General features: G+C 46.4%; 1 protein-coding gene and 1 long non-coding RNA gene across 8 annotated transcripts in view; one reads left to right on the forward strand and one right to left on the reverse strand.

The window, feature by feature from the left end:
• The window catches only part of RHD (Rh blood group D antigen), a 67191-nt gene that overhangs the window by 38657 nt on the left and 4290 nt on the right, over positions 1–24244 (forward strand). For 3 of the 7 annotated variants that reach the window (XM_063701591.1, XM_063701593.1, XM_063701602.1), the window contains exons 6-9: positions 1244–1381; positions 4521–4654; positions 14896–14975; positions 19752–19825. In XM_063701591.1, coding sequence (XP_063557661.1) covers positions 1244–1381; positions 4521–4654; positions 14896–14975; positions 19752–19825 — 426 coding nt within the window. Of the gene's footprint in view, positions 1–1243; positions 1382–4520; positions 4655–5571; positions 5742–14895; positions 14976–19751; positions 19826–24244 lie in introns of all 7 variants that reach the window. The other 4 variants (XM_063701595.1, XM_055389132.2, XM_031011469.3 and 1 more) reach the window with 4 other exon arrangements.
• On the reverse strand, positions 657–16163 carry LOC129533774 (uncharacterized). Its single transcript, XR_010132059.1, has 3 exons — positions 15953–16163; positions 4487–4874; positions 657–2747 (listed from the first exon to the last, which is right to left on the reverse strand). It is a non-coding gene; the product is annotated as an uncharacterized lncRNA (long non-coding RNA).

Genomic DNA, 24244 nt, shown 5'->3' on the forward strand with positions numbered 1-24244 from the left:
AAGTAGAGAAGTATGTGACACTAGCCATGTGGCTCTGGTCAAGCCACTTCAACGTTTTGAGTCTCAGTGGCCTCATCTGTAAAGTGGGAATTAAGAGATGATGCATGTAAAGTGCTTAACGGGGAGTAAATGGTAGGCAAACATTAGCTGCTGCTATTAGTACAGAGAGACGATGGTGTGTGTGAGTCTTGTGGGCAGAGATGGGTGGGAGGGGAGACAAAACAAGTTCTCATGATGATGGGGGCAGGGGGTCAAGCCGGTGGTGTCGGAGGGAAGTCTGGACAGACCAGTGGTGGGGCTGGGGTGGGAGGCACTGGGGGGGCTGGAGTGGAAAGAATGTGGCCACAGATGACAGCTTCACAGCAGAATTCAGTGCTAAGAGGAAGTGAGTGGCCATGAGTTCCATGGTGACAGAAAGTCTAAGACACCCAGCAAGGCAGGAGTGGGTGTCAGCTCAGGGAAGCCCAGAGGCTAATCCTAGGTGAGAGCTGAGGGTGTCAGATAAGAGCAAGGCAAGGCTCCGGTTCTGGAGCAGTGAAGGACATAGCAGAGCTATGACCCAGGAACAAGGCCCAGCTTATTGGAACTGGGCCCAGTCACACAGGGTGGCACAGGCACCAAGTAGCCAGTAATAATAATAAAAACAATAACAATGATTTGTGTCTACTGGGCATTTATTCATGTTCTATGCCAGACACTGGGCTAAGAGCTTCATACGTGGAAACTCATTTAATCCTTACAATAACCTTACGAAGAAGGTACATCCAAAACCCCATTCTTCTAGGCCAGGTGCAGTGGCTCACACCTGTAATCCCAATATTTTGGGAGGCTGAGGCAAGAGGATTGGTTGAGGCCAGGAGTTCAAGACCAGCCCAGGCAACATAGCAAGACCATATCTCTAAAAAATAAAACAAAAACCCATTCTTCCCGCTGCCCAGGGACACACCACTAATGAGTGTGATGGGTGGCTAGGATGCTGAGCACCTGGACTTCCCAGCTCATTCCCTAAATGCTGCACAATCAGGCTAACTGTGCCCTGAGCCTAAGAGGCAGTAGTGAGCTGGCCCATCATGTCCACTGATGAAGGACACGTAGCCCCAACACAGGGGAGAGGTGGTTTCAGGATCAGCAAAGCAGGGAGGATGTTACAGGGTTGCCTTGTTCCCAGCATGCTGGTCACTTGCAGCAAGATGGTGTTCTCTCTCTACCTTGCTTCCTTTACCCACGAGCTATTTCTTTGCAGACTTATATGCACAATGCGGTGTTGGCAGGAGGCGTGGCTGTGGGTACCTCATGTCACCTGATTACTTCTCCGTGGCTTGCCATGGTGCTGGGTCTTGTGGCTGGGCTGATCTCCAGCGGGGGAGCCAAGTGCCTGCCGGTAAGAAACTAGACAACTAACCCCCTCTGCTTTGGCTGAAGGCCAGCAGGACGCTGGGACCTGATGGGCCACTGTGCAGTGCACAGCTGCATTAGGCAGGTGTCGGCGCATTCTCTTATTGGCTTCAACGCCTAGTGAGGGATCCATCCTGGCTCGGTGGCACATTTGTTAAGATGCTGGGGAGCAGGTGGCAGAACCCATTTGAGCTTGCTTGGGCACTGAGGAGAATTTGTTATCAGGCTACTGGGGTGTCACAGAACTCAAGGACAGGGACTGGAGTGTTGTGGGGAGCCCCGAAGCCCCTGTTTTACTTCTTTCTTTGCTCTTCCTCAATATCTGCTTTATTCTTACTCTATAGACCTGCTTCCTCCTCTTTCACCCCACATTTTGGGGTGTAGTCTTTTGCTTCAAGAAAGCAGCCTGGTGGATGGAATCTCTTGGCCCCAATCCCAAATTCTCTGGAGAAGGGGCTCTTTGGTTTAACTTGGATAATGTTGTCTTCAGCTGGGGGTGGGCACATCGTGCATATGTGGCTGCTGCCGGGGAACCACGTGGATGATGTGAGAGGAGCAGCACCCAGAAGAGGGAGTGCTGGGCTGATGGTCCAGGTTGTGTCCACTTCTGATTGTTTAATTCTTCTTCTAAGTGGATGGATCTTTCTCCAATACTCAGCAAATCCTGATCGTTCCAGAATACTTCATTATAGCCAATTGGTTATAATGTGCTTCTCTAAGAGAAATATTTAGGGACAACAAATCTTCATGGGTTTGAAGACTTGATGGAGGAAAAAGGAGTAGATTTTAGAAGGCTGGATTTGGATGAACAGGGGCTATTCAGGGAGTCCATTCCAACCTAAAATTAGGAAAAACTGGCTGGGCGCAGTGGCTCACGCGCTTTGGGAGGCCGAGGCGGGCAGATGGCCTGAGGTCAGGAGTTCAAGACCAGCCTGGCCAACATGGTGAAACCCATCTCTACTAAAAGTACAAAAATTAGCCAGGCGTGATGGCGGGCACCTGTCATCTTAGCTACTCAGGAGGCTGAGACGCGAGAATCACTTGAACCTGGGAGACAGAGCTTGCAGTGAGCCAAAAGCGCGGCACTGCACTCCAGCCTGGGCGACAGAACAAGACTCTGTCTTAAAAAAAAAAAAAGTGGTTTATATACACAGTGGAATATTATTTAGCCATAAAAAGAATGAAATCCTGTCATTTGCAGCAACATGGATGGAACTGGAGGTCATTAAAAAACAAAATAAAATAAACAAGGAAAAACGTATCAATACTTCGACTGACCAAAACCAGGGCAAATCTGATTTTCATCTTTGCAAGGGGAACAAATTTCTTTTATCTCCTCTGGCTTTGAAACCCTGAAATGAAAGGAGGAAGGGGAGAAAAAAGAACACATAGCAAGTTACCATCAGGCTCAGCGCCCGTCGCATTCCCTGAGCTTGTTTCCTTGACTTCATCACTGGCAGGACTATTCAAAAGTGATTCGCTCATTCATTCATATATTCATTCATTCATCATTCCTTCATTCAACACATACGTTTTAACACTCATCTTGCTTTTCAAGCTATAGTTTAGTGAGGGAAATGGATACACACAATACAGTGTGAGAACAGCTAGAGGGCACATCTGAGCTAGCCTGGGATGGGTCCGGAAATGCTTCCTGGAGCAGAGGAAACAGTTGACAGCCAAGTGTTGACAGATAAGTAGTATTAGCCAGGCAGAGACATGGGGAATGTATTCCAGGCAGAAGGCACAGTGTGTATGAAAGCTTATTGGTAAGAAGACTGTGTGGCCCAACCAGGAAACAGACATTCTGAAGGCATAGGGTCCACCCAGGAGCATGGTGGACCCAGATCCCTGAAAGATGGGAGGTGCTCAGGCACACTTCCTGGGCTAGTTGAGGAGTCTGGATTTTTATTTATTTATTTGTTTATTTATTTACTATTTATTTATTTTTTGAGACAGAGTCTCATTCTGTCACCCAGGCTGGAGTGCAGTGGTGCAATCTCAGCTCACTGCAACCTCCACCTCCCGGGTTCAAGTGATTCTCCTACCTCAGCCTCCTGAGTAGCTGGGATTACAGGTGCCCACCACCATGCCTGGCTAATTTTCGTGTGTGTGTGTATTTTTTTTTTTCTTGTTGTTGTTGTTGTTGAGACGGTGTCTCGCTCTTTTGCCCAGGCTGGAGTGCAGTGGCGCCATCTTGGCTTACTGCAAGCTCCGCCTCCCGGGTTCACACCATTCTCCTGCCTCAGCCTCCTGAGTAGCTGGGACTACAGGCGCCCACCACCACGCCCAGCTAATTTTTTGTGTTTTTAGTAGAGACGGGGTTTCACCATATTGGCCATGCTGGTCTTGAACTCCCGACTTCAGGTGATCCACCCACGTCGGCCTCCCAAAGTGCTGGGATTACAGGCATGAGCCACCGTGCCCGACCTGGAGTTTTATTCTGAAGACTAATGGGGATCCTAAGGAAGGAACCAGCTTGATTGAATTTGCATATGTGTCCACATCTGCTGGCTCATGGCTGTGTGGGAGGCTGAGTGATGGGGAGGAAGGATTACTGAGTAGGGATCTGGAGGTGTGGCCTCATGCTTTGTTTCTAAGCAGCTGTGTTGTCTTTGGGATGGTGCTTAAATTTGGGCTAGACCAGTGGGTCTCGGTCACCCCCCAGGGGACATCTGACAATGTCTGGAGGCGTTCTTGGTTGACACAGTGGGGTGAGGGCTGCTACTGGCAGCTCGTGGGGAGAGACCAGGGATGCTGCTTAACATCCTACAGTGCACAGGGCAGCCCCCACCACAAGGAATTATCAGCTGAAATTGTGAACAGTGCCTACACTAGAGCCTTGCTACTCATAGTGTGGTCCGTAGACCAGCAGCATTGGCATCACCTGGGACCTTGTTAGAAATGCTCTTAGATCCCACCCCACATCCACTAAAGCCAACTCTTCATTTCAACAAACTCCCCGATGATGTGAGTGCACATTCAAGTCTGAGAAGGGCTTCTTTGAGGTGAGCCTTAGTGCCCATCCCCATGTGGTGGCCCCGGATACCAAGGGTGTGTGAAAGGGGTGGGTAGGGAATACGGGTCTCACCTGCCAATCTGCTTATAATAACACTTGTCCACAGGTGTGTTGTAACCGAGTGCTGGGGATTCATGACAGCTCCGTCATGCACTACAACTTCAGCTTGCTGGGTCTGCTTGGAGAGATCACCTACATTGTGCTGATGGTGCTTCATACCGTCGGAGCTGGCAATGGCATGTGGGTCACTGGGCTTACCCCCCATCCCCTTAACACTCCCCTCCAACTCAGGAAGAAATGTTCACAGAGTCCTTAGCTGGGGCGTGTGCATTCAGGGCCAGGTGCTCAGTAGGCTTCGGTGAATATTTGTTGGCTGATTTATTCAGAAATTCTGTCCAGCCCCTACCTTGGATGAATTTATCACCTCTCCAGCCCACCTCTTCTTTCCAAATAGGGCCACCTAGGTATAGGACAAAGACGCGAAATCTTTTGTGACCCCACAAACACAGAGCAGGTCAAATAGGCCCAAGCCAATTGAGACTGTGGTTCAGGTCGTGATGCAGAGCTTTGCTGTGGACCTGCTCCCACTGCGTACTAGCTGGGCATGCGGCTTAACCTTTCTCAGCCTCAGTCGCCCCACTGTAAATGGAGATAATGATACTATCTCCCCTCACAGGACTGTTGGGATGCTACTGGATTTAATAAGCTAATGCAGGGACATGCTAAGCACAACCCATCCCTGAGGCCCAGAGAGGGGTGGGCCTTGGCTGAGGTCTCACTGTGAGGTGGGAATGTGGGCCTCCAGACCAGAGGTAGGTCCTGTGGCCCCTAGACAGTGGACAGCAATGGTCAGTTTGACACACCAGAGCCCTAGCCATTACTTCCTGGATGTAGTGTGAATATTTTCTGGACATGGCTTATATAAAATGAAAAAGTGAATTGGGCACGATATAGGGATAGATTTTTAGAGATGAACTGATAGCATGATGATAATCATATGCACTGATAACATTTACTACTGTTATTGACTGCTTTAAAAGTGTCGGGCATTGTGCTAGAAACCATTATATGCATTATCTCCTTGAATTCTCACAACCGCCTACTGAGGTATTCTCAGACTCTAAGTAATGAGATTTAAGAGAAGTTATCTGCCCAAGGTCACTCGGCTGGAACCTGGCTGTAAAAATGGCTGAAGCAGGTGATGAGGAGCTGATGTGTTTGGACGTGTCTCAGAGAAATCATGGAGGCGCTGGGGTTCCTTCTGGTTCTTGGATGCCTTCTGCAGAGACAACCATAGCCCCACATTATAGGGATAACATATCAGTGGGTGAGACATCATTGCTTGGGATGAGGAGGGGATGACCTGTGTGAAGCAAGGCGCCTCTGTAATGGGTTCCAGTGATGTGTCTGCCACTGTCTTAATAACTGTGCAATTCTAAGCAGAACCTTTCCTCTCTCTGGGCCTGAGAGTTCCCCTCTGTAAGATGAGGACTTGACCTAGCAAGGTCCTACTCAGATGCCTGTAGAGAACAGGCAGGGGAAGTTAGAAAAAAAAAAAAGCCAGTGAAGGAAGGGAGCTCTTCAGCTTGCACCCACCATCACAGTGCAGGGACCCAGGCTCAGTGTTGCCAGATCCAATGACTTCTCAAGAGCTCAAAATCTAGAGTTTTGCATGTGCTCTCCCAAGTACTGGCAGAAAATTCAAGATTGTTAGTAACAGTGTGTGGCTAAATTCTGCTTGTGGGCTGCCTAGATTCCCAATTCTGTGATTCTGTGGTTCTCTGGAAGCATTGGTTCTCCACAGCACCTGCATCACCTGGAAACTTGTTAGAAATGCAAGCCCTACCTACGGCCCCACCCCAGACCTACCCAGTTAGAAATCTGGGGGTGGGACCTATCAGTCCATGTTTGAACAAGCCCCACAAGTGTTCTCTTGCAAGCTCAAGTTTTAGACCCCCTGACCTATAGCCAAAAAAGAAAAAGCCAATCAGTGGTTTTCTGGTAAAGGATTAACTTAACAACTGGCTTTCCAAGAAAATAAAGACTTGATTGGCAGCACTTGCAATTTCTATGGTACAAACGCTTCCCGCATGACTGAGTTCAAGCTGTCAAGGAGACATCACTACACATGGACTTGGGAAGAGATGAGAACAATCAGCCCACTGAGCCTATGGGAACTGGCTCCAGCACATCACTGCAAGTCAACTCTCATCAGGGTGAGTGAGTTGAGGACCAAGAAGCAGTTATCCTCTTGCCTTTGCAGGACCCAGGCAAAGGGAAGGGCATAGTGACAGTGATGATCTCTCTTCCAGAAGCCTTTGGTTTGCTGAGAGTAAAAGGCGTGGGCTTCACCAGTGGTGAAGCCAGTCATGCAGCCTTAGTCCTGGTACTCAAACTCTCTAAATCTCAGTTTTCTATCTGTAAAATGGGAAAATAAGACCTATGTCACCGGGTTGCTGTGCAGATTTAGCAATAGAACATAGCCCCGTTCTTTATGATGACTGATGCTGCATCCGTATGAGGACATCTCTATGTAATGGAAAGATGGAGAGAGGATTAAGTGCAAAGTCACAACACTTAATGGGAACTGTGGATTAGCTACTTGGTGGCATTGGGCAAGTCAGTTGACTTTGCATTAATTCCACAAACAGTATTTCCCAATTTCCTATTCAGATGAGCATATGTGACTGAGTCAGATGCTGTGATCAGAACCAGGATGGAGCATTTCCCACAAACTGTGGGATTTTTAAGTGATGGGAAGGCACACTGAAATGGCATTGAATCATGCAGTTGCAGATACTCTTTTTCAATTCTCAGTCCTTTGATTACATCAGGGAGAAAAGAAGGTCCCCACTTGGGCCAAGAATCTCTGCATCCTTCTAGCTCTTGTTAACCGCTCTTTTGAATAGCAGAGAAAACCTCAGACTGCCATATCTGGGAGAGATTTTAGCAACATTTTGTTTTCATTGTATCTCTTTTTACAGCTACCTCCTATTTCCTTTCTATTTCAAGCTAGTAACACAGTTTTCTTTTAAATTCATTTATTTAAATGTAAAAATAAGTCTATTTGGAGAAAAAAAATTTTAATAGCATCTCTGGAATGCCAGTATGGCTAAATTCGTGAATATTGTCCCCAAATGCTGAAATCTGGGAAGCATCTGGCCAAGCTTTGTGGACAGGCCTGCCTAGTTTGAGTCCCAAAAGCCGCTCATTCCGAGCCACAAAACATTGGAATTCTTGGTTCACTTCCCTAACCTGAACTTGCCCTCTGTGAAATAGGGACACTAATAGCTCACTCACAGGGCTGCTGTGAGGACATGTGTTGAGCTGAGGGTCTGGCCAGGGGAGACCCTGTGCAGGGAGACTGTTATCATGGTGATGGATTTCTGCTTCATTCATTTCTTTTTCCAGACAGCATCATATAGAATGAGTTGTGGGGTGGCAGTCAGCAGGTTTGGGTTTATCCTCTATTCTGCCACTTATTACTTAAAACAAAAACAAAAACAAAAACCCAACTTATATAGTATAAGCTATATCCAGAAAAGTGCAAATATCATACAAGTACCATTTGATGAATCTTCTGATATCCCCACATAACCAACACCCAGAACCTCTTCTTGTCTCATTCCAGGATAACCACTAACCTGACTTCTAACAGCATCAGACAGTTTTGTCTGTTTTTGTACATTATATATGTGATGGTTTGAATGTGTCCCCCAAATTTCATGTGCTGGAAACTTAATCCAATTCATATGTTGATGGTTTTTGGAGAAAGGGCCTTTGGGAAGTAATTAGGATTAGATAAGGTCATGGGGTGAGGTATGATGGCACTGGTGACTTATAAGAGAAAGAGAAATCTGGGCTGGCATGCTCTTGCCCTCTCACCGTGTGATGACTTCTCCATGTTATGATGCAGCAAGAAGGCCCTCACCAGATGGTGGCACCATGCTTTTTGACTTCCCAGCCTCTAGAACTGTGAGCTAAATCAATTTATTTTCTTTATAATCACCCAGTTTGATATTTTGTCATAGCAACAGAATATGGACAAGGAAAGAAAATTAATGCAAGAAGTAGAGTTTTTACTGTAACAGATTCCTGAAAATGTGGAAGTGGCTTTGGAACTGGGTGATGGGAATAGGTTGGAAGAGTTTTGAGGAAGAGGCTAGAAAAAGCCTGTATTGTCAAGAACGGAGCATTAGGCCAGGCATGGTGGCTTAGGCTTATAATCCCAGCACTTTGGGAGGCCGAAGCAGGTGGATCACCTGAGGTCAGGAGTTGGAGACCAGCCTAGCTAACATGGTGAAACGCTGTTTCTACCAAAAATACAAAAAATTAGCTGGGCGTGGTGGTGCACACCTGTAATCTCAGCTACTCAGGAGGCTGAAGCAGGAGAATCATTTGAACCCAGGAGGCAGAGGTTGCAGTGAGCTGAGATCGTGCTATTGCACTCCAGCTTGGGCAACAAGAGCAAAACTGCATCTCAAAAAAAGAAAAAAAAGAAAAAGAATGGAGCATTAAAGACAGTTCTGCAGTTCTGGTGAGGGATTAAAAGAAGACCCCATAACTAGGGAAAGTCTGGAACTTCTTAATGGTTATTTAAGTCGTTGAGATCAGAGTGCTGATAGAAATATGGCTGGTAAAGGCCATTCTGATGAGGTCTCAGATAGAACTGAAGAACCACGTGTTGGAAACTGGAGCAAAGGTCATCCTTTTTATAAAGAAGCAAAGATCTTAGCTGAACTTTTTCTGTGCCAGAGTCATTTATGGAAGGCAGAAAATCTGTAGGTCAGCCATGTTGTAGAGAATGAAAGAACATTTTCAGCCGAGAAAACTGAGAGTGTGACAGAACTACCGATTGATAAGAAAACTAGTACACATAAATTAGCCAGGCGTGGTGGTGGGCGCCTGTAGTCCCAGCTACTTGGGAGGCTGAGACAGGAGAATGGCATGAACCCGGGAGGCAGAGCTTGCAGTGAGCCGAGATCGCGTCACTGCACTCCAGCCTGGGCGACAGAGCAAGACTCCGTCTCAAAAAAAAAAAAAAAAAAAAAAGGAAGAAAGAAAATTAGTACACATAGAACAAAGCCAGAGGCTGTTCATCAGGACAAGGGAGAAAAACTCCAAAGCCATTTCAGAGATCTTCAAGACTGCCACTCCCATTAGTGGCCCAGAGCTCTAAGAGGGCAGAATGGTTTGGAATGACCAGCTGCTGCCCAGGGCTGCCTTGGGTCTTGGCTCCCCGCATTTCTGGTGCAGCGTTCCTCAGCCATCCCAGCTGTGGCTCAAGTGGCCACAGGTGTGATGTGGAAGGTAAAAGTCATAAACCTTGGCAGCATACACATGGCACTAATTTTGCAGGTGTGCAGAATGCAAAAGCTGAGGGGGCATGCCTTCTTCCACCTACATTTCAAAGGGTGCTGTGAACGGCCACCCCAGAGAGCCCCTAGTATAGCAGGGTCTAGTGGAGCTACAAGGGTGGGGCCACCCCCAAGACCCCAGAACGGTAGAGCTATCATAGTGCAATGCCAGCTTGGGAGAACTGCAGGCGTGAGACTCCAACCTGTGAGAACTGCAACTTGGGCAGAACCCAGCAAAACCACAGGGGCAGAGCTCCCCGAAGCTTCGGGGGTCCAAATTCCATAGTGTGTCCAGGAGGTGGCACACAGAGTAAAAGATCATTCTGAAGGTTTAAGGTTTAATGTTGTTTTCTATGTTGGGTTTTGTACTTTCTTGGAACCAGTTACCCTTTTTCCCTTGCCTCTTTTTCCTTTTAGAATGGGAATGTCTGTCCTATGCCTGTTCCACTGTTGTATTTTGGAAGTCAATAACTTGTTTTGACTTTACAGGCTTACAGCCAGAGGGAATCTCCCATAGAATGAATTGTACCTTAAGTCTCACCCACATCTGATTTAGATGAGACCATGGACTTTGGACTTTTGAGTTGGTGCTGGAACAAGTTAAGACTTTGGGGGTTGTCTAAGTGTGGTGTTTCATGCCTGTAATCCCAGTGATTTGGGAGGCCGAGGTGGGAGGATTGCTTGAGCCCAGGAGTTCAAGACCAGCCTGGGCAACATAGTGAGACCTGTCTCTACAAAAAATAAAAATAAAAAAATTAGCCAGGTATTGTGGCATGTGCCTGTAATTCTAGCTACTCAGGAGGCTGAGGTGAGAGGATCACTTGAGCCCAGGAGTTTGAGGCTGCAGTGAGCTATGGTCATGCCACTGCATTCCAGCCAGGGCAACAGAGTGAGACTCTGTCTCTACAAATAAAATTAAATAAACTTAGCTGGATATGGTGGCATACATCTGTATTCCTAGCTACTCAGGAGGCTGAGACAGGAGGATTACTTGAGCCCAGGAGTTTGAGGCTGCAGTGAGCTATGATCATGCCGCTGCATTCCAGCCTGGATGATAGAGCAAAATCCCATCTCTAAAAAAAAAAAAAAAAAAACTTTAGTGCTATTGGAATGAATTTTGCATGTAAGAAGGACATGCATTTTGGGGGCTGAGGCAGAATGCTATGGTTTGAATGCATCCCTCAAATTTCATGTGTTGGAAACTTAATCTCCAAATTCATATGTTGATGAAATTAGAGGTGAAGCCTTTGGGAGGTAACTAGGATTAGATAAAGTCATCAGGGTGGGGCCCCTATGATGAGACTGGTGGTTTACAAGAGGAAGAGAGACCTGAGCTGACATGCTCTTGCCCTCTTGCCATGTGATACCCTCTGCCATGTTATGGCACAGCAAGAAGGTCCTCAACAGATGCCAGCAGCATGTTCTTGGACTTCCCAGCCTCCAGAACCATGAGCTATATATACTTATTTTATAAATTACCCATTCTGTGGTATTCTGTTATAGCAATAGAAAATGAACTGAGATAATATACATGGAATCATACAGTAAGTCTGTGCTTTTGTATGCTTCTTTTAATCAACATTGTAGTTGTGAGATTCATCCAGGTTGTTAAGCATTGCTGTACCCTTTTTCCACTGGGATATAGTGTTCTGTCATGCTTGGGTCTTAATTTATAAAGGTGACTGAGTGGCATTTTCTTCCAGTATTATTGGAAGGAAAGTTTTGTTGTTCACAGTTCCCCTGTAAACAAGAGGCAGAACACATCATGCAGGGCCACACAAAACTGTATCATCCAGGGACCAGGCAGCAGAAAGAGAGGGGGAACCGGGACTATGCCTTTATGAAAAAGAGTGGTGGGAGAGTAACTGAGTGAGGGCATCCACTAATGGGCAGGAAGTGAAAACACATATGTTAGAATTTGTAGCCGAGGGGTTTATAATATGAGTTTCCCATGCCTGAGAAAGCTGACTTGCAAGAAAACGAGATAAACAACTTTGGCCATTAGTGTGGCCCTGTGATAAATGAATGCCAGATAGGCAAATAGAGAATCTAAGAAAAGATAGTTGGAACAAGTGTTCCATTGTGTGAATGCAGCAGAATTTATTTATCCATTATTGAGGAGGATTCGGGTAGTTTCCAGTTTGGAGCTATTATGAATATTCTAGTATTGCTCCTATGAACATTCTAGCACTTTTATTTTTGGAGCACATGAATGCACTTCTGTTGATTATATGCCTAGAAGTGAAATTGTTGAATTATACAGTATTCACACAGTCAGCTTTAGTGGCTACTGCTAAACAATTTTCTCTAGTAGTTTGCGCCAGTCTAATCACCAGTAGTGTATAGAAGCTCCTCTTACTCCACATTTTGCCAACACTTGGTGTTTTCCTTCTTTTTGATTAGTCATTTAGCAATCAAACCTATTGTTTACATTTTGATATCTCCAATAACTAACTAAATGGAGCACTTTTAATATGCTTTTTGGACAGTTGAATATCTTTTCTTGTGAAATGTCTATTCAAGTTAGTTTGCCCATTTTCTATTGTGGTGTTCTGTCTTTTTCTTATTGATTTGTAGGAATTCCTTACGTATCCTGGATATGAATCCCACTTTGTGCGTTACCTTTTTCCTTCCTTTCTTTTTGAAACAGAGTCTCCTTCTGTCACCCAGGCTGGAATGCCGTGGCACTATCTCAGCTCACTACAACCTCTGCCTCCCAGGTTCAAGCAATTCTCATACTTCATCCTCCTGAGTAGCTTAGATTACAGGCACATGCCACCATGCCCAGCTAACTTCTGTATAGACAAAATAATTTTTGGTAGAGACAGGGTTTTGCCATGTTGGACAGGCTGATCTTGGACTCCTGGCCTCAACTTTGGCCCACCTTGGCCTCCCAAAGTGCCAGGATTACAGGTGTGAGCCACCATGCCCAGCCCACCTTTTACTTTCTTAATGGTGTCTTTTGAACAAGAGAGGTTCTTAATTTTAATATAGCCCAATTTATCATTGTTCCCTTTATGTTTAGTTCTTTTATGTCCTGTTTAAGAATTTTTGCAGCCAGCGCGGTGGCTCACACCTGTAATCCCAGCACTTTGGGAGGCTGAGGCTGGCAGATCACAAGGTCAAGAGATCGAGATCATCCCGGCCAACATGGTGAAGCCCTGTGCCTACTAAAAATACAAAAAATTAGCTGGGTGTTGTGGCTCTTGCCTGTAGTCTCAGCTACTCAGGAGGCTGAGATTGTGCCACTGCATTCCAGCCTGGTGACACAGCAAGACTCCATCTCAAAAAAAAAAATTTTTTGCAAGGTCATGCATATGTCCCCCTGACTTTTTTCCTAAAAATCACTGATTATTAGATCAATGAATTGAGTAATTGACTCCATTTTTCAGTCATTCAACAAACATTTCCCTGAGGTTTTGATAACCTGAACTGTGTTTGGAGCTGGGGAGGAAGCAAACTATTGAAGATATACAAAGATGGCAAAGATGAGGGCCTGGAGCTTGCCACACGGAAGGGGGGATGGCTGCCTGAATGGTTGGGCGGGTAGTTGTTGACATCTGCACTCCCTACATGAGCAGCAGGGTGGCAACTCTTTTTATCTTTTTATTTTTCTTTTCTTTCTTTTTTTTTTTTTTTTGAGATGGAGTCTTGGTGTGTTGCCCAGGCTGGAGTGCAGTGGCGTGATCTCAGCTCACTGCAAACTCCACCTCCCCGGTTCACGCCGTTCTCCTGCCTCAGCCTCCTGAGTAGCTGGGACTACAGGCGCCTGCCACCATTCCCGGCTAATGTTTTGTATTTTTAGTAGAGAAGGGGTTTCACTGTGTTAGCCAGGATGGTCTCCATCTCCTGACCTCATGATCCACCCGCCTCAGCCTCCCAAAGTGCTGGGATTACAGGCGTGAGTCACCACGCCCGGCCTTAATTTATTTTTCTAGTCTGCGGGTAATTCTTTTTAATTCTCTCCACTCTCCCATGATCTTATGAGGTAGGGACTGTGATTATTTCTCCCACTTTATAATGAACAATCAGTAAAGACAGGGAAGATAACCAAATGACATACAAGGTGGGGTCCACCCCATGAGGCTGCAGGCTTGGAGCTTTCCTTTGTCTTAAAAATGAGAACATGAGCTGCCCACCTGTTGAGACAAGAAACGGGAAAGGCTTAAAAAACTGGCTTGCTGTGTACAACTATCCGTGGGGCTGCAGTGAAGGGGCTGGCAGCGCCCAGGTGCAGGCTGAATCCTGTGACAATCACATTTAGCATGCAAGGGCCCCCGTAATAGCTTAATGTTTGAATTGAACCCCTGGGGTTGCCTTGAAGGAGAGAGGTCCTGGAAGTATGTTCAAGGGGTAGGGATGGGCAGGGGAGATGGGTCTGAAAGCCAAGCTCTACCCCACCCACCTTGCCCCAAGAGAAATAGAACCTTCATCTTTAATTGCCTAACGACAAAACTGGGGCTGGCCACACGTGGTGGCTCATGTCTGTAATCCCAGCACTTTGGGAGGCCGAGGCGGGCAGATCACTTGAGGTCAGGAGTTCGAGATCAGCCTGGTCAACATGGTGAAACCCCGTCTCTATTAATAATACGAAAATTATCCAGCTATGGTGACGCATGCCTGTAGTCCCAGCTACTTGAGGCACAAGAATCGCTTGAACCTGGGGGGCAGAGGTTGCAGTGAGCCGACCACTGCACTCCAGTCTGGACGACAGAGTGAGACTCCATCTCACAAACAAAAACAGAAAAAAAAAGAGAGAGAGAGAGAGAAAACTGGAGGCTCTGAGAGGTTGAGGGACTTGCCCAGGGTCTTGCAGCTAGTAAGTGACAGAGCTGGGACTTGAGCTTGGGTTTTCTGACTCCTGGTCTGGTTCATTATCCATGAGGTGCTGGGAACTAAAATAAGCCACAGATAATCTTGGAATCTCCTTCGCCTCCCTCCCTCCCACATGTCTGCATGGCTTTTTGGGGAAATGCCAGGGGAATGTACCAGCCAGGAAGAGGACCCTTGTTTTCCTCATGGCCCTTCCTGGCAATGGCACTACTGACACCGACAGTCCTTTTTGTCCCTGATGACCTCTGCTGCCTGATGCCCAAGTGACCACCTCTGCTTTGTCATTTCTAGGATTGGCTTCCAGGTCCTCCTCGGCATTGGGGAACTCAGCTTGGCCTTGGCGATAGCTGTCATGTCTGGTCTCCTGACAGGTCAGTGTGAGGCCACCTTTCTTCCACCATTGCCAGGACACAGCACCCACGTCCAGAGCGCACCCTGCCATGTGGCTGGATGTGTATGTGCCCCATCTCCTTCCATCACATAATTTCAGAATTGGAAAGGTTCTTAGAGGTCACCTGCTGCTAATGTGGACTGTGAGGCCAGGGCAGGGAAGGGACATCCCTGAGGTTATAAGTAGGGTGAGTGGCAACGTTGCAGACTTTTGAACCCAGGGCTGGTGATCACACTCAGTTTTGCACAGAAGCCCGAGAAAATCCTTACACCCAAAAGCCTACCTTTTATTTCTGAGGACACCCATAATACTATTTTATTCAACAGGTATTTATTCAATATCCACTATGAGCCAGGCACTGGGGACACAGCAGTGAGCAAAACAAATTCCCTGACCTCATGGAATTGACCTTCTAGTGGGGGAAGGTATTAGCAATAAATAGACAAGTAAGTGTCTACTATGTCAGATGGGAAGAAGTGGCTGTGAAGACAGAGCAAACTAGAGAAACATAGAGTCAATGTGGGATGGGGTGTTCTTTTAGGGGGGTGGTCAGGGAAGCCTTATCTGAGTAGTTAGCTTTTAAGCAGGGACCCCAATGAAGAGGAGGGAGATGTGCGATGCATTTAGTTAGGGGAAGAACATTCCATGAAAATAGGATAGCAAGTGCAAAGGCCCTGAGACAGGAGCATGCTTTGTGTGTTGAGGGAACGGTAAGGAGACCAGTGTGGTTGGTGTGAATGGAGTGAGAAGGAGCGGCAGGGGTTGAGGGCAGAATGGTAGCGAGGAGCAGGCCCTTATAAAAGATGGGAAGCCACTGGAGATCTTTCAACAAAGGGGAAAAGTATGTTTCTGTTCTTGCAATACAATAGAACAGCAAAAAATCTAGGGGAGTTGCTAATTAGCCAGTTTTACTTATATGCCAGGTGAAAATATGTGGCTAGATGCAGTGGCTCATACCTGTAATTGCAGCAGTTTGGGAGACCAAAGTGGGCAGATCATCTGAGATCAGGATTCAAGACCAGCATGGCCAACATGGGGAAACCCCGTCTCTACTAAAAATTAAAAAATAAGCCAGGCGTGGTGTTGGATCCCAGCTACTTGGGAGGCTGAGGCAGTAGAATTGCTTGAATCCAGGAGGCAGAGGTTGCAGTGAGCCGGGACTCTGTCTAAAAAAAAAAGAAAAAAATACACATTCAGGCCAGGTGCACTGGCTCACGCCTGTAATCCCAGCACTTTGGGAGGCTGAGGCAGGTAGATCACTTGAGGTCAGGAGTTCGAGACCAGCCTGACCAACATGGCAAAACCCTGTCTCTACCAGAAATACAAAAATTAGCCAGGCGTGGTGGCGTGTGCCTGTAGTCCCAGCTACTGGGGAGGCTGAAGTAGGGGAATGGCTTGACCCCAGGAGGTGGAGGTTATAGTGAGTCGAGGTTGCACCACTGCCCTCCAGCCTAGGTGACAGAGTGAGACTGTCTCAAAAAAAAAAAGAAAGAAAATATACATTCCATCCAGAACTGTTCACCTTTATTCTACAAGCAAACATCTTTTATTGGTTAGACACCCATATATGTGTCCCTAAGCAGGAGGTGAATGCCAAATAAGAGACAAATGGCGTAAGACACTATGAGTTGTGTGACGTTCGGCATGTCACTTTACTCCCTCTGAGCCTTGGTTAGCTTCTCTGTAAAATGAAAGGATTATGGTAACTAAGCTGGCTTCCTTCCAGCTTTAACAAACTGTATGGAGGTACTTTTTGGAGTTACCTGGGTAACTTTTGAGTGTGAGATTGGCTAGAATTGCTTTAATATACCAATGTCTGGCCTTAGCTTTTGGCAGAGTCTGTGTGAAGAAGCAGAGGCGGAGTAGCGTTAATTCCGTAAGTTAACGTTCAGTTCGTGGCAGCTGGCAATCCAACCCTGGGAAAGGCTGCCGGATTTATCAAAAATGCAAGGTGTCTGTTTTTAAATTCGAAATGAATTGGGTACCCTGCATTTTATTTGGCAACCCTGTCCTGGGACTCACACTATTCACTGTTAGCACTGGTATGTTCAAAGTGGTGCTGACTTGCCCTCTGTCTTGCAAAGTACCAGGAGGTCTTTTCTTATTCACTGGAGTCAAAAAAGAGAATAAAGGAAAAGACAATCATATTGTTCCTTTAAGAGTTAAGACCAACAAGTCTTCCTCTTTACATGTTGTTTTTGATATGAGCAAACTGGTGATTAAAAACAACTTGGGTGGCTCATACTTGTAATCCCAGCACCTTGGGAAGCTGAGGTGGGAGAATAGCTTGAGGCCAGGAGTTCAAGCCAGGGCAACATAGTGAGACCCCATCTCTACAAAAGATACAAAAATTAGCCAGGCGTGGTGGTACACCTGTAGTCCCAGCTGCTCCAGAGGCTGAGATGGGAGGATCAGTTGAGCTTGGGAGGCGGAAGTTGCAGTGAGCTGACATCGTGCCACTGCACTCCAGCCTGGACAACAGAGCAAGACCCTGTCTCAAAAAAGGAAACAAAACAACTTGGACAATGGAAGGGGGAAAAAGTTCCTCAAGCAGCCAAAATTGCACCAAATGGACTCCCAGAAGACAAGCATTTAACTTGTTAATTGAGCCCTCTATGGGCCTGTCTATACTTATTTAAGAAACAATCCTATCAAGCATAGTTATTGGGTTTCTCAGCCCAGGTAGATTAGAAATAGCAGATCAGAGGTGGGCTAGGTTTCTAGAGGTAAAGTAAACCAGCAGAAGTTAGAAGTGAAAGCAAAGAGCCTAACAGAGGAAGAGAAATTTTTTTTTTTTTTTTTTTTTTTTTAGATGCAGTTTTGCTCTCGTTGCCCAGGCCGGAGTGCAATGGCGCTATCTCGGCTCACTGCAACCTCCGCCTCCTGGGTTCAAGTGATTCTCCTGCCTCAGCCTCCGGAGTAGCTGGGATTACAGGCATGCACCACCACGCCCGGCTAATTTTGAATTTTTAGTCGAGACAGGGTTTCTCCATGTTGGTCATGCTGGTCTCGAACTCCAGACCTCAGGTGATCCGCCCACCTTGGCCTCCCAAAGTGCTGGGATTACAGGCATAAGCCACTGCGCCCGGCCGACAAATTCTTAAAACGACACAAGAACACAAAACGCTTGGGCTGCTGAGAGATTAGAACAACAACCCTCCACGGCTACACACCTTTTCCACGTTATATGGCACGTTATAAGTGGGTGTTCCTAGTGATGGTTCTGATTTTTTTTAAAAAAAGTCTAAATATGTTTAATGTTGTCTCAGAAGACAAAATATATTTTAGACAGATATTCCTCAGTGATGAGTAAGCCTCAGCTATCTGGAAAATTCATGCAGGTGCCAGAGATCATTACTGAGTAATTCAAGCTAACTGCATCATGCTGGTTGTACCCTGCATGCCAATATCAGCTAAAAGCAGCACCACGAAAGGGAAATACGAATCTCACTAAGCACTCGCCCATTCTTGTTAATGACACTGGAACTGATCATCCTTAATAATACACAGATAAATCTATCAGGAGCATTTCCTTGCTTCCTGTGAAAGGAAGCACTCATTCCATGTGTCCTGTGAAATTCAGCCAACTTCGGGAAGCTGGAGGAATACATATGGCCAAGCTATCTGGGCAGAGAGTAGACAGGGAATGGAGGTTGGGCACAGTGGCTCACACCTGTAATCGCAGCCATTTAGAAGGCAAAGGCGGGCAGATCACTTGAGCTCAGGTGTTCAAGACCAGCCTGGGCAACATGGCTAAGTCCTGTCTCTGCAAAAAATACAAAAAAATGAGCTGGATATGGTAGCACACACCTGTGGTCCCAGCTACTTGGGAGGCTGAGGTGGGAGGGTTGCTTGAGCCCGGGAGTTTGAGGCTGCAATGAGCTGTGATTGTGCCACTGCACTCCAGCCTGGATAAGAGAATGAGACCCTGTCCCAAAAATAAAAAATAAAATCAAAGACACTTAAAAAGATGGGGAAAGGAAGGACAGGCACTTAAGCAAGTTATAAGCTACTTTCCTAACTACACAAGTAGAATCTTAAGCTGAGGTTCCCGGGAGTTGACTGGAGCCAGAGAAGACAGACCTATAGGAGCACCCAATTGGAGTCACCCTCCATAGTAGCCTGTATGTCTTACATGGATCAGCTTTCGTGGGGCCCTTCTAGTCCGTCTGGGGAAGGGTGTCAGATCTGTGGCTCTCCTGTACTGCTCAGTACACTGCCATTCTCAGTTCTTTAAAAAAAAAAAATGTCTACAGAATCGGCCGGGTGTGGTGGCTCATGCCTGTAATACTAGCACTTTGGAAGGCTGACGTGGGTAGATCACCTGAGGTCGGGATTTCGAGACCAGCCTGGCCAACATGGTGAAACTCCACCTCTACTAAAAAAAAAAAAAAAAAAAAAAATTAGCTGGATGTGGTGGCAGGCGCCTATAATCTCAGCTACTTGGGAGGCTGAGGCAGGAGAATTGCTTGAACCTGGGAGGCAGAGGCTACAGTGAGCTGAGATCACGCCATTGTACTCCAGCCTAGGTGACAGAGTGAGACTCTGTCTCAAAATAAATTAAATAAAATAAAATAGTCTACAGAATTAAGCTGGTCCAGGAATGACAGGGCTTCCATTTATTTGTCTTTCAATTGTGGGAGAAAAAGGATTTCTGTTGAGATACTGTGGTTTTGACACACAATATTTCGATTAATCTTGAGATTAAAAATCCTGTGCTCCAAATGTTTTAACATTAAATTATGCATTTAAACAGGTTTGCTCCTAAATCTTAAAATATGGAAAGCACCTCATGCGGCTAAATATTTTGATGACCAAGTTTTCTGGAAGGTAAGATTTTTCACCTATTAACGTGATAGATTTTGAGTGCATGAACTTAAAAACATACCTGGGTATATATGTTGACTTGCTGTTTATGAGTAAAACAAAAACAAAAATGGAGTAAGGAGCATTGCAGGAGGAACTGGAGGAGGAACAAATCCATGATATGCATGTGTGTGGGGGAGGGTGGCGGGCAGGTGGTAAAGGTCACCATTTCCCTGATACCTCAAATTCATTCAGAGTCAGGGATGAGACAGCTTTCACTGGCCACACTTCCCCTCCCCTCATCTGCAGTCCTCAGCGTAGCCAAATAGTTTGACATGCGGGTGACAGAACCCCGCAATGCAAAAGCTGGAAGAAACCTCAAGCCTTGGAGTCCAACCCCTTTTTTGACAGATGCTAAGAGTGGAGACATGACTTATCAAGATCTTACAGCTGGCCGGGCACGGTGGCTCACGCCTGTAATCCCAGCACTTTGGGAGGCTGAGGTGGGGCGATCGCCTGAGGCCAGGAGTTCGAGACCAGCCTGGCCAACGTGTGGAAACCCCATGTCTACTAAAAATACAAAAGTTAGCTGGGCGTGGTGACACATGCCTGTAATCCCAGTTACTCAGGAGGCTGAGGCAGGAGAATCGCTTGAAATCAGGAGGCAGAGGTTGCAGTGAGCTGAGATCGCGCCACTGCACTCCAGCCTGGGCGACAAGAGCTGACACTCTGCCTCAAAAAAAAAAAAAAAAAAAAAAAATTCTTACAGTGTGTGAGTATCCAGGCTGAGTCCTGAACACAGCTCTTGATAAATGATAACAAGCAGGCACAAAAAAATTTGTAGTACAGGAGTCTGAGGTCACTTAGCAAAGGGACATAGAGCTCAAACAACTCAGCAGCTGCTGAGGGTCCCGTGTTACATTGTAGCGTGTGTTGTTGTGACTGGGCTAGAAAGAAGGTGAAGAAGGTTGGGGCTCACTCCCTGCCTCCCCTCCCACTCTCCTCCCTTTGACCTACACTCATAGTTCACGCAGCACTCTGATGTGTCCCCTTAGGCCATCCTCTAGTCAATGCTGTGGGTAGGCTGGACCAGCAGGGACCAGTATTGTCACAGCAAGTCCAGGCCAACAGTGGTCAGGCTGCTGCCTGGTGTTGTACCTTTGTGAGTGGCAGAGCCAAGACCGGAACCCAGGCCTTCTGAGTCCCAGGCCAATACTTGCCCCACCCAGCATCCAAGATGTTGCTCACTAAAGAGACAGAGAAGCAGCCTTATTATGGGCCTGGACACCTGTGCATGAGGGGTCAAGCAGGGAGAACCTGGGGAGAGACCCTGCCCCTTCTTTTCCTTCTCCTTCCTCTCCTTTCTCTTCTTCTTCCTCTTCAAATAGCTTTTTGAGGTGTAACTGGCATACAATCAATTGTACATATTTAGGCTGGGTATGGTGGCTCACGCCTGTAATCCCAGCACTTTGGGAGGCCAAGGCGGGTGGATCACTTGAGGTCAGGAGTTTGAGACCAGCCTGGGCAACACGGTGAAACCCCGTCTCCACTAAAACTACAAAAATTAGCCAGGCATGGTGGCAGGTGCCTGTGATCCCAGCTACTCGGGAGGCTGAGGCAGGAGAATCACTTGAACCTGGGAAGCGAAGTTTGCAGTGATCTGAGATCATGCCACTGCACTCCAGCCTGGGTGACAGAGCGAGACTTTGTCTCAAAAACAAAACAAAACAATTGTACATATTTAAAGTGTTGTAACCAACTGAGTTGTAGAGAAACACCACACTTTGAGACTAATTCAGGAGTCCTTTATTAGCCGGCGACCTAGAGACGGCTAGTGCTCAAAATTCTCTCGGCCCCAAAGAACGGGCTAGATTTTCTTTTATACTTTGGTTTAGAAAGGGGAGAGGGAACTGAGCTGAAGCAATCTTACAGAAGTAAAACAGGCAAAAAAGTTAAAAAGACAAATGGTTACAGGAAAACAAACAGTTCCAGGTGCAGGAGCTTTAAATCCATCACAAGGTGACAGGTGTGGGGGCTCTGGGTGCTATCTGCAAGACACAAACGCTGGGGCTTTAGAGTACTATCACCCGGGTAAGTTCCTGGGAACTGCGGACACAGCTTGCCACAGTACCTTATCAGCTAATTGCACTCTTTGATGTGCGGGGAGTCAGCTTGCACAAGTTAAGTCCTTGAGGAAGGGGGTGGGTAAGGAGCCCTTAACGTCTTGCAAATGAAGGAGCCTAATGGAATCCGTCTGGCTTTCTTAGCTAAGAGAGAGTCAATCAAGTTAATACAAGTTAGGGTATCACAAAAGTATATAATTTGATACATTTCAACGTATTTATACACTGAAGAGACCATCACCACCATCAAGACAAGGAGCACACCCATCACTTCCACACACTTCCTCCTGCTCCTTTGAAATTCCTCCCTCCCTACCCACCTGGTCCCACCCAAAGGCAACCACTGAACTACTTTCTGTCACTAAGGTTTGCATTTTCTGTAATTTTTTTGTTTGAGACAGGGTCTCACTCTGCCACCCACACCGTAATGCAGTGGCACCATCATGACTCACTGTAGCCTCAACCTCCCCAGGCTCAGGTGATCCTCCCCCCTCAGCCTCCTGAGTAGCTAGGACCACAGGTGTAGGCCACCATGCCAGGCTAATTTTTGTATTTTTTTTGTAGAGATGGCGTTTCACCGTATTACCTAGGCTGGTCTCGAACTCCTGGGTTCAAGCAATCCTCCTGCCTTGGCCTCTCAAAGTGCTGGGATTGTAGGCGTGAGCCACTGTGCCCAGCCCTCTGTAATGTTACACAAAGGGAATCATGCAGCACGTACTGCCCTTGCCCTTGGTCTGGCTTCTTTTGCTCAGCATGATTATTCTGAGAATCATCTGTGTTGTTGCGTGTAACTGACTTCATCAGCTTCTCTCTGTAGCCGTCAGCTCCTGGCTTCTCCCAACAGACAATCTCTCTTTATCCCCTGCAAGTGTTCTTGCCTATTTAGCAGAATCAGGGTACTCTATCGAAAAGACTCGGAAAATTGGTTTAATCTATTCATTCATTCCTCAAGTATTTATTGAATAACTATTCTATACCAAGTACTATGCTAATCAAGCAAGGATAGCACAAACAGGACAAATCTCCAGCTCAGTCACTTGAGTTGCAATAAATATTTGCTGGATAGGTCAGGTGCAGTGGCTCACACGTGTAATCCCAGCACTTTGGGGATTACTGAGACGGGAGGATCTCTTGAGCCCAGGAGGCCAAGGCTGCAGAGAACCATGACCATGCCACTGCACTCCAGCCTGGGTGACAGAGTGAGACCCTGTCTCTGAAAAAAAATATTTGCTGGATAAATTAAGGAAATCTGAGGAACCCCATCTAACACTAGCCATTGCAGCAACAGGTAAACTAGAACGAGTGTGAATTTGGAATGAGGAAACCCGATGTTAGCCATCATTCTGTAATGTCATGTATTATGTAATGTATTATGTATTAATGTATGTATTACGTAGGCAAGTTCCTCGACCTCTCTCACTGGTAAAATAAAAGTAGTAATCTTTGTTCTACTTCACTGGGTTATTTTAAAGATCAAGTGAGGTAATAATGTCTCTAACAACATTCTGTAAAATGCAAACCACCACATGAATGTGAAAGTTTATTACTAGGGATTTAGCCAACCACAAGGGAATGTGTGAGCATAACAGCTATCATATTGCAAGCGTACAGTTTCTGATTTTGTGCTAGGTGCTTTTCCACATTACCTGATTTTATCCTCACAACAATCCTGCATAAAAGTAAGTATCTCACCCAGGTGTGGTGGCTCATGCCTATAATCCCAGCACTTTGGGAGCCTGAGGTGGGCAAATCACTAGAGGTCAGGAGTTTGAAACCAGCCTGGTCAACGTGGTGAAACCCTGTCTCTACTGAAAATACAAAAAAAAATTAGACAGGCGTGGTGGTGGATGCCTGTAATCCCAGCTACTTGGGAAGCTGAGGCAGGAGAATTGCTTGAGCCCAGGAGGTGGAGATTGCAGTGAGACGAGATTGCGCCACGGCACTCCAGCCTGGGTGACAGAGCAAGGCTATGTCTCAAAAGAGAAAAAAAAAGTAAGTATCTCAGTCTTGAAGATGATGAAATGGAGGCCTAGAGAGATTAAGTAACTTGCCCAAAATGACAGAACTAATGCATAGAAAAGAAGAAATGTGATGTCTTTTGGCTCCAAAGACACCCCACATATGTGTTGGGTACAGTTACTAGAGAAAAGTTATTCCACCCCCACCCCACCCCCAGAAATCTTCTGACTTGTTTTCTCGCAGTTGAGTAGGACCATTTATTCGGCAGTGTACCATTCTCAGCTTGCAGTTGAAAGCCAAATATCCATTAAAAAGGCAAGGATGCAAACTTGCAAAGCTGATAAAGCCAGGGTGATTTTTT

Source organism: Gorilla gorilla, chromosome 1 (genome assembly GCF_029281585.2).
Source record: "Gorilla gorilla gorilla isolate KB3781 chromosome 1, NHGRI_mGorGor1-v2.1_pri, whole genome shotgun sequence".
In the NCBI taxonomy this organism is placed as follows: domain Eukaryota; kingdom Metazoa; phylum Chordata; class Mammalia; order Primates; family Hominidae; genus Gorilla; species Gorilla gorilla.